We start from the raw sequence: 10,726 nt of genomic DNA, 5'->3' as shown, positions 1-10,726 counted from the left end.
GATCGCAATAGAGAACAGTCGCCGTTTGCTTAACAGGAACTCCGAGGAAAGGTTAATGTGCAATTCAAAGCAGAAAATGAAATTGGAGGGAAACAAACACGGCCGGATGTCAGGAAGGCAATCTGATTAAAAGAGCCAGCAGAGGAGAACTGGCAGCGCAGCTAAACTACATTTCCACACTTCACCGTTTGAACAAGCTGCCCTGAGGCTGTCCTGGCGAAAACGATGATGAAGAGCTTTTCTCCTTTTCTCTGCCTCTCTGTTATTTTAATCTTATGCTCATTTTTAAGATGAGCGCTTTTAGGCTATGTAAATTAAGGTGCACTTGTTAACACATGCCATGCATATAAAGAAGCGAATGCAGGGTATTGGTTGTTAAAATCTGTGACTTAAAACAATGCTGCCTTTTCAGACAAAGTGTATGTTACGTATATGCGATTTCATAAACATATGGTAAAAGAACAGTATCAGAGGTAAACGACTATCGCTCATTTGAACTGTTGAACTGCATTGCAATTAAAATAAATCAGAGTAATGTAAGATTACTATGTTGTGTAAAATTACAACACAAGCCTTTTTGGTGACATGTTTTGAATTAATTTCTTCTGACTGCATGTCTGTGTTTTGGCTGTTGACGGGATTGATTATTGTAATATATATTTTAGAATATTTCTATGTTAACATTAGCTTTATTAATACATTTTGATTTGCAGTCAGCAGTATTGTTTGTTGTGTGTGTGTGTGTGTGTATATATATATATATATATATATATATATATATATATATATATATATATATATATATATATATATATATATTGCATTGCATTTAATCGTACGTTAAACTTCATTTCAAAGATAATTTAAATGACTTAATTTTATCAACTGCATCTTTTTTAATATTGAGGGGAAATATGACCCAGACATGTTCTCAACTGACAAGTTTTGTTTATTCGTTTACTTTTCGTGAACAAACCAGGTGAAAGAGGCCCTTTAAAAAGTACACCGACAGCAAATTAAGATTATTTACAGAACAGACACATTAAATAAAAATAAGTGTGCATGAGTAAAACGCATCCGTGTACTTCTTGCACATACGTCTTATCATTTCTTATCAACGCAAACAGTTTCGACCTAGAACGACCTTCCGTTTCTCACTTTTACTGCTTATAAACGCAAGATCCTGTCAAGCCCTGTCATTTAATGTTCTTTCTCGCCTGGGATCAGATATCTGAAATCTCTCCAGATCACACTGTAGTGTCCGTGCGAACTCGCACACTGGCCCCAGATCAGCTCAGCGATCAACAAAAACAACACAGCCCTTCCAATGGGTATCCACGGCGCCGCCTTTACAAAATACCTTCGCATATAATTATATAATCATCGATTCATATTTTTATTATCATTGTTTTATTAATATTTCAAGTACTGCAATTCAACGAGTGTTTATTAACTTGAATGTAAGGACAAGTATGCCAGATTACAAAGTAAGGAAACAGGCAAACTCTATAAACCCCCCGCGGACTGTGTCCTTTTCTCTCAGCGCTGGAGCGGTCCTACAATAGCTCGCTAACGAGCCGCGCGTAATCCGTTTCTTTCTGTACATTTTTGGGAGATTTTATTTCATCTCATTAGTCACGATGCTGGGCACGGTCAGCAGACAACTCAGAAGCCACCCCGCCGTAAGTGAATGGTGCTTTCGGGAGGATTTATCCTGTAAAAGAAGGCGGCAAGGAGAAATAGAAACGCTACCGCTAGCCTGCTAGCGTCCCTGCTGCGGAATGCTAGACATGCCACCAGATAGTCTAGAAAGCCTGTTTATACCTCTGAATAAACATGAAATAATCAAACCCAAATAAGTATCGATGCAATTACACGAAAAGTTAAAAGGGCGATTCTCAAGAATCTGGAAAATTAATGGAACTCGTTAAAATAGTATAATTTCATGGAAATATTTCCTCAATGTTCTTTAAAATCGCTCTTTTTAGTGCGGTCTCAAAATTAAGTAGTAAAGATACAGAAACCAGGATAAATACGAATGAAAAGCTTTGTGAAGCTAGCAAACGTTCATACCGAGTTGCCACATCTACACAGACATGTCAAAAGTGTCAAACCAGCCGCAGCTGACAAACGTGTAAACAACACGCTTTCCCGTGCTATTGTGAGTGCCACGTTTTATTACGAAGCTTTATGCGAATAATTAGGTGAAATTCTACATTTTAATTGAATTAAAACGGGGTTTATGTTATATGCGCACTTAACGCAAGCAGGCCTTCGCGTCACGTGACAGCCCGGGCTCTGGAGCTCAAGGACGAGCGTGTTAAACTAAGGACAACCAGCGAATTACTCTTCCTTTTGAACTGTTACGGCTCTTATCTTTGTTTTCCTAATATTTCTTTGTTAGTTGGCTCCATATTTTAATTTCATGGTCCACATCTTGCAAAGGCTGTGAACTGAAGACATTAGCACGTGAAGTATTGCTGTGGGGGGTTTTAGGAGGAACTCGGGATTGGTTATATTTAAAAGATATTGTGTTTAATGAAGCCAAGTTTGTGAAGTTTTATGTGACTGTAGCGTCATTACTGTATAATATAGATTTGTGGTTCTTGACTGGAGGTCTTTAATGCTGCTTTGAAAAATGATTCTGTACAAAAAAAAATATTTCTGTTTGCCATTTTACTGTACAGTGAAATTTGCATACTGCAGCAAAACCAGTTGCAAACCACCATACTAGATGGTCATCGAGTTTATTCACTATTTGTTTTTATTTTTGTTTTCTTCACCTCTCATCATAGTTGATCCCCCTGTTTATTTTCATTGGCGGTGGATGCACCATGTCTCTGACATATCTGGCTCGTCTGGCCTTGCGCAATCCAGACGTCTGGTAAGCATCCGTTCTATGGTAGATACAAATTCGTTAATCCTCTGTCTCACAATACATAATAAAAGGCCTGGTGCCTTTTTTAAAATCGAGGAACGATTGTTACTGAGACTGGAGAATCTGATTTGTTGTTCTACAGAGCTTGATCCAAACAAAGGGAAGAGAACAACAGTGCTGCTCAGAAGTTCATGCCATCGTTGCGTTTAGTTTTTATCATGCATGCCTCATTCATTTCTGCGCTCATTTGCTTCATCCACAGTTGGGACAGAAAGAACAATCCAGAGCCCTGGAATAAATTGGGTCCCAATGATCAGTACAAGGTATGATACATGCGCATAATCATTTAAACCAGAGATCCTCAGATCTGGCCCTCAGCATCTACTTTTCTGCAGAGTTTAGCTCTAACCCTAATCAGACACACCTGAGCATGCTAATCGAGGTCAAGGCAAGACGGTATACAGCTGCTTCTGCTGGGCATGCGCACCTTAATATAGTGTAGTGCAACAATACAAGCTATTTTTCATTTTTATAAGGGGTAGATGTAGACGTTAAAACGCATCTAATAAGTACAAAACTAGTTTATTGTTAGCTTCCAGTTTTCTCTATGCCTTCATAGGCAGGTAAGTGCAAAAAAAGATTTGAGGAACCCTGTGTTCAGGATATATATTGCTTCTCTGTGTAGTAGATTCTCAGGTTTATTTTGTTCTGTGTCTATAGAGGAATATTCTGGGTTCTATTCAAGTTCTGTCTGCGGTGTATGTGGAATTGAGACATAATTTGGACTCGTCCATCAGTTTGAAACTATTGTATTTACACTAAAGTACTTTGAATGGAAGCCTATTGAACAAGCCTCTCAAGGACTCTTTGCTTATACATTTTTAAAGTGACAGAACATGACTGTGCGCAATAATATTCAAAAGTAGGCACAAGAAAAAAGTTTTGTATGTATATATTACAACAGTAAAATTACAGTACTCATGGCTTTCTTATTTTTGTTTTCTTTAAACCATTTTTGTAAAAGATGGTTGGCTTGGCCTGACCCGAACCGTTGCCAGTCCACACATTTACTGTGAAATTAACTGCTGCAGTTTACTTTGAAGCGCACTCCTTGTTAGACTATAAATGCACTATATTAAATTAGGTTTTCGGCTCCTATATACAGTTCTTCATACTCTTTGATCAGGTCACTCGTTCACAACCTTGAGCCTAAATTGTTTTCACATTTGTGCACAGAAACCTGTTTAGCCATTATGAAAATAACTAAATAAATTAGTGTGACCATATCTTTACTCTTTCTGTGACCATGTAAGGCAGGCAAACCTTCTGTATGTATGTTTTAAACAATTTGACATAATGCATTTTTGTGCTGAAGTTCCTTACCGTGACCATTTTAACTCTCTTTAAGCATGATTTTGGCTTGTATTTATGAAAGTCAAAGTCATATTCTGTGGTAATTGGTAAAACCTTAGCTGTCATTAAGAGCGTTTTTTTAATATGATGATGAAGCACAAGATGTTTAGCATCCAGCGTGCAACGGTAGTTTTGAGTTTGCAAGCTAACTGACCAGCATACGTGGCGCTAGTGCAGCGTTTTTACCCACCATTGTTGCCGGAGCGCCTAAGGGGATCCTATTAAAAGATGTGACTGTAGGACCGTATCAGGACTTAATCTCAGATCTTAATGAGTTTAATTCATTAAGTGCTCCATAAGCTCATTTTATGTGTTCTGTTAGTTGGTATAAATCTAATCATGCTCGTGTCTTAATGTGAATTTGATGTGGAGTAGAGTTCAAGTTCAATACTTAAACAGTCAGTGGAGTTAATGGATTTTGCAGAGTGCATGTTGTTAAAACTGCTTATTTCGTGTTCTCAGTTCAGTGTTGTTCTTTTTCAAGTTCTACGCAGTGAACACGGACTACAGCAAGCTGAAGAAGGAAGGCCCTGACTTCTAAACAAATCCAGGGAATCCAGACTCGCTGTGCTGGACCAAAGGTTTAAAAACAAACTAAAGATCAACAAAATGTCCGCACATCTGTCTTCAACAGCCGCTGTTCCTAATTTATGCAAAGAGACTAAATTGCACTTGTCTTTGCTTTCATGGATCACTTCTTAACATCTATAATTTCTTGTTTTTTCTCTCCATTCTCAGAAACGATTAAAGCGTTATTCTCTCATACAGTGAAAAACTGTTCATGTGTCATGATTATTTTGGTGGTTATACCAGGGTTTCTGAGACCAGGTTTTTGTCCACACTGCAGACAAACCGGATTTAGTTCTCATGTCTGATTTGACAATATTGCTGAAAGATTGATGCTTTTGCTTATTTTCTTTTTTAATGCAGTTTTAAAAAAAAAAAAAAAAAAAAAACATTGATTATAGGTAACAAATATTCACGCATAGAAATCATCAGATGGCTTCTTTTTGAAGGGTGCTGAGGTACCTTGGTGGCCTTAACCTGTTTTGGGCAATTATTTGCTCTGTAGTTGCTCTAGTATTGATGTTAGAGTCAAGAAACTTCTTTTTCCTGTGCCTGGGGCTAGTGAGGCATTAACATGGAGAAAGTTGCCTCTGCGTGTGTCTATCATAACATCTAGCCATGTTACTAAACTCATGAGGCACGTGCATCAGGTTTATGATGAAACCGAGTTGAGCTTCATGACATAGTTTCACAGAATAATTTCAGTTGCATGCTAAAGTCAATATTGGAGACGGTTGTTTAAGCGGAGACACTGGAGGCAAAAACCATGTTTTCTCATGCACCCGTCACGTTTTGGGCTTTTTGGTTTTTCATAAAATATTTTTCAGATTAGTGGTAAGAGAACGCTGTTATGTGTGTGTTTCATAGCACTCTATCAATATATTTCAACTACAATGCACATTTTCTGTATTTCCCTTTTGACTAAAATGTAAAAAAAAATTAAACTGGCTGCATCCAGTGTTTAGACTTGTTCTAGAAATGTATGCAAAGTAGTGCATATTTAATTAAGTAATGCCTCGTTTGCATATTTTACAAAACTTGCAATACCAAAAATGCTTGCAATTATCAATTTAATCAATTAACTAGGTAAGTAAGGTCATAACTGTTAGTTAATTTACCCTGTTTACCTGCGGTGTCTCGCCTTAAGCTCCCCTAATTCATAAGTAGAAAGTAATTTATTTAAAACAATTGGTCTCTAACTGCTGCTTTCCTGCACGAAAAACTTGGTAGCTGCTTTCCACAAATAAACAAGCGTGTGAAATGGAGGGAAAGTCTTGAGTAAAACACCTCCAGAATTAAACATGGGAGGCCCTGAGTGATTCAGCAGCTAATTGTGGAAAAAAAGTGAAAAAACCTCCAGACTTGTTCCTCTCCTCAGTACGCTTCTGGACTTGGACGACGGTAATCAACACCCCTGTATTTTTGCAGTCGATGTCAAACGCCGAGGCAGAGCCCTCTAGCGGATGACAGGAAGACGACGACTTCACCCAGGCTTGCGTGTGTTTATTAGCTTGGGAACGAAGCGGAAAATGTTCAAGAAGAAGAGTACGTGTAAGAGGAAGTCTCTGATGATATCTGTGCTGTGTTATCCATGTTTTTGTCCATGTAAGGGAGAAAGGTATACGAAGAACCTCTCCAGGCGATATAGGTGGATTGAGGATGTACTGTCGTGTTTTAAGTGCACGTGGCATATAAACTATGAGACCTGCCAGAGTTTCACTCTGATATGATGTGCAATTGTGGACTGTTCCGGGACATTTTAATTTAAATGCTATTCATCATACGTGTGACTTGTTTACTTAAAGTCTTTAACAATACTAAGAATTTGAATCGTGCCATTCTGTACTGTTCATTTAAAGGGATAGTTCACCCAAAAATAATAATTCTATCTGTCTCTCTCCCTTTTTTTTTTTTTTTTTTTTTTTTACAAATCTGTGTATATTTATAACACTATTTTTTTCTTTACGTTACCTTTGCATTAAAAATTAAAAAAAAAAAAAAAATGTTTACGCTAATGTGAGGGTGTTTCTAATGCAGCGACGGTCTTCTGACGGCCGTTATCAGTCTGTCTCGATTTTTTTTTTCTTTTTTTGAAACTCATAAAAATATTGTGGTATAGAGTTTGGTACAGAGTTGTTATTTTGCTATGTGAGCAAATGGGAATGTAAAAAAAATAATATTTGTGGTACTCTCCCGTTCGCTGCATTTAACCCAACTATGACGACTTCCGCTGCTGAGAAACCCGGAAATTGTTCCGAAAAGGGTCCATTATGTTCTGAGGTACTCTCTAAAATAGTATTTTATCTTTAGTATGTTATCTTTGCGTAAAAAAAGTAGCAGTTGAGCCACTGATGTCAAATGAACAGTTTTATTAATGATCTCACTACATTTCTGGGTCTGGACACATTTGAGTTGTGTTGCTGTCTATGGAGGATCAGACAGCTTATTTGATCAAAATAAAAACTTAATTTGAGTACAGAAGAAGAACAAAGAGGTTTAGAACGACTAAGGTTTTATTATAAAGTCAGAGTTTTCTCTGTGCTTTGTTTATAATTTTGGTATAGGAAATGTAAAAGTTGTATACGTTTTAAATGTGGATGGCAAGAAAGTATAGAGCTAAAACTATGCCATTTTATAGGAAAACCCGCTGGGGTCTTTTAGGATATATCTTTATTTCATTCTCGTTGACTGTTACTGAAGTTATGCAGTGAGGCAGCAGAGGAGAAAAAATAATATAGGCGCTATTTTTCCCCGTTACACCAACCTGATCAAAAATAGTCTATCTTCAGTTTCAAATGCAGGCTTTGCAGCTGACTTGCTTATACAGTATGTTCTCATAAATCCGTCCCCCGGAACGGAACAAGCTGCTTTTAGCCGTCTCTTCTTTGCTAATACCTTTTTTACCCGTTCTTGATGACTTTGGTAAATGTCATTGGGGCGCGCACACATCTCTTCCCTCAGACAGGAGAAAGCGTTCGAGAAGATGAGCGGCAAAATGTCAAGGAGACCTTCGCATGCCAGCGGCTTTAAAACCTCACCCGCCTTCACGCAAAGGTTATTTCACATTTCCGCTGATAATGAAAGAATTGTTACGATGGCTGTTGAGATGGCAGACGGTTCCCACCTAGTGATTTCAAAGACGGGCTGAAAATCTGAAAAGTTAAAGGTGCTTTAAGCCTTTTCAGCCATTTTCCCGACTTCCGCCTGACCCAGTCGCACAAATTTAAGGATCGAAAGAGCATTTTTGATTGGCTGACAATGCAGGCCACTTATTTATCAGTTGTTGTTGTTGTTTACAGAATCTAGAGCTGACACTATGGTGCATTACAATCACGTCTACTAGATCGTTGAAATTAATCAAATCTTTTTCTAGACTAATAGAAATAGCTTATGTGTTGTTTTCATACAGATATTGCTCACAGAACCTTTTACTTGTGATTAATTGAGATCACCTCGGAAGTTTTGGAAACGGCTCGGGCGCTCATTAGGAGGAACTTTGTCAAAGTAAAGGATTTAGTTACTTGCTCTCCAGCATCAGAATGAATAATGACTGCAGCAGTGAGAGAAAACGCACGAAGGAGGTCTGCGAAGGTGTATTTCATTCCATGCTATTCCTGTATCCGTTTCCTTCGGAGACGTGATTGGTCACAGCTGAGCGGCAGCAGCGCCGTATTCGGTAGCGATGGCTTTAAAACAGACTTACGTTTGGTGGATCCGGCTGTCCGTCACCCCAGGGGTCAGTCTCGCGAATCAGTCGTCCGTCTCCCTGACCTCTGACCTTCCCGTGGACGTGGGCCTTTGTGTCAGATCGAACTGCGGGTAGAATATAATGAGTGTGTGAGGGAGAAAGTGTCAGTGCGCTGAAGAAGATCTACTGCGGGTCAGACGAGGGATCAGCGCGGTCTGAAACAGAAACGGTCACACACACTGAGGGAGAATTATTAGCTCTCTGTCAAAACCTCTCTTAAATGTTTTTCATGGTGCCACACAGACACACACACACAGACACACACACACACTGTCATCAGAAGTGCTGTCGGCAATTTGCGATATCTAGAAATATATGACATTTAGAGGAACCAAAATAGCAGGTGTGTACAGTACCAGTGCTCCCATACTGTACATTAAATGAGAGATAATCATTCAGTTTGGAAATAGAAGCATTTTGTGATCCGTGTTTGTGGAGATGTGCAAGAAATGAGTAACTTTTTATTTACTTTTGAGAAGTGCTTTGTCTGATACGATTAGTTTTGTGTTTATTCATGTAATTTTGTTGGTTTTCTAAGCAGTCAGGCTTGTCACTTTTGTCTCGCGGATGTTAAAGAATCGGGTGAAAAGACTTGCTCTAAAGAAGAAACCTGAGCCATAGATCAGAATATCATAAAAATCGTGACGTACTCTAAGCAACCACCGAAAATTGCATCACAATTTGCAGAGTAAGCACCCTTCACATTTTCTTTAGAGATTGGCAAAAATATATCTAGAGCGCATAACTGAACAATTAAGGCTTTACCTCATGCCTTAAATCATATTTTTAATGTCAGCTTTAGCTTGCATTTAACAAATTAATGTCTTTTATATTCAGTCATTTCAAGTTGTACCCCCAGAAATAAGCCTACAGCAATTAAATTCATGCTGTGTTTTTGCTCTTCATTTTTAGAAAGAACACATCAGTCTCATTAAATGTTTGTTCACCATTTAGAAAAGTTTCACTGGAAGTTTTATGCCGTTTTCTTCCTTAACTTTTCATATTAGTCTGCGCTTGGGTATTTGTTGAGCTTAGGTCGAGCTGGTTCTGATTGTCTTGATGAGCGACGGGGAGGGTTTCTGAGTAAATACTGAATGTTTAAAAGCTCACAGAAAAGTGGTGTATTTGCCTTCGTTTTCTCAGCTCACACAGGAACTTTTATTATACTGCCTGGAACGTGGTCTTATATGAACATCGGCTAAAGTTGCTATCAATATAAAAAAACCTCGATTGATCAAATGATCAAGGTTTAATTTGTATACGCCCAATGCTCTTGAGCTTGCGAGGCACAGTTCATTAAGCAAACATTGACATCAACTATGTTTACTATCCATAATTAGTTGTGAAACAATGTTATTATCTCTCATCCATCCCAGACTCATAGATGTGCATTTAATTAAGGCGTACTCAAACTGAATGGGTGCAGCGTTCAACTATATTTATTCCTCACAGCACTGGAAAACATTTAGGTCTCTTTCATATAAATTGTTTATGAGAACAATAAAAATCCCAAATGGTTAAGAAAAGTAATATAATAAACAAAAATCCCTTTTAAATTAGCTACGTTAAAACAGCTGTTCCTTAAAGAGACATTTAATTGGGTTTTGTCATTTTAACACAAGAGAGTCTTGGGGCAAGTTCTTCTACAATGTTTCAATGATTGGCACTATATTTAAAAATTAATCAGAAAAAAACTGATTTATTTATACACTCATCACATCAGGGCTGTAGTAGAAAAACGACTGCACGAACCATGAGCAGAATATCAGAGTTTCATCATGGAAGACATGGAAATTGTGATTTCAAGGCCTTTAAGTGTTATTTTAGGGCTTTCAATAATTTATTTTCTAGTTCTGCTGATATCTAAAACTTGTAAAAAATATTATAAAATAATAATAATATAAAATAAATATATATTTCCGGACATACATATAAATGCATAAAAAACACTGTCAGTATTTTTGCATTAAAAATCAGCTACTTTCAGCTTTTTCCCCTCGTTGTAGTTTGTGTCACTCTGAGTTTGAATTTAATTTTATGTCATTGCTTTTGGCGTGACCTTTCACGACCTAACCTGCTGTCCAATAGCTTTAGATTACAAAGGCCAATCAGATGCCTTG

The 10,726-nt window shown here is 37.8% G+C and overlaps 1 protein-coding gene across 1 annotated transcript; it reads left to right on the top strand.

The window, feature by feature from the left end:
• The first annotated feature begins 1,524 nt into the window (after nt 1–1,524).
• Nucleotides 1,525–5,066, top strand: ndufa4a (NDUFA4 mitochondrial complex associated a). Its single transcript, XM_043233800.1, has 4 exons — nt 1,525–1,682; nt 2,796–2,884; nt 3,141–3,201; nt 4,776–5,066. The coding sequence occupies exons 1-4, from the start codon at nt 1,641–1,643 to the stop codon at nt 4,830–4,832; spliced, it is 249 nt and encodes an 82-aa protein (XP_043089735.1). The 5' UTR covers nt 1,525–1,640; the 3' UTR covers nt 4,833–5,066.
• Nucleotides 5,067–10,726: the final 5,660 nt, after the last annotated feature.

This window comes from Puntigrus tetrazona, chromosome 3 (genome assembly GCF_018831695.1).
Source record: "Puntigrus tetrazona isolate hp1 chromosome 3, ASM1883169v1, whole genome shotgun sequence".
NCBI classification, from domain to species: Eukaryota; Metazoa; Chordata; class Actinopteri; order Cypriniformes; family Cyprinidae; genus Puntigrus; species Puntigrus tetrazona.
Note: the sequence above shows the minus strand (reverse complement) of the source record. Positions and strands in the feature narration are given on the sequence as shown.

Coding starts and splice junctions, on each gene's coding strand:
- ndufa4a (XM_043233800.1), top strand. CDS start 1,641: ATGCTGGGCACGGTCAGCAGACAACTCAGAAGCCACCCCGCC. Junction 2,885..3,140: donor TTGCGCAATCCAGACGTCTG/GTAAGCATCCGT, acceptor CTTCATCCACAG/TTGGGACAGAAAGAACAATC. Junction 3,202..4,775: donor GTCCCAATGATCAGTACAAG/GTATGATACATG, acceptor TTCTTTTTCAAG/TTCTACGCAGTGAACACGGA.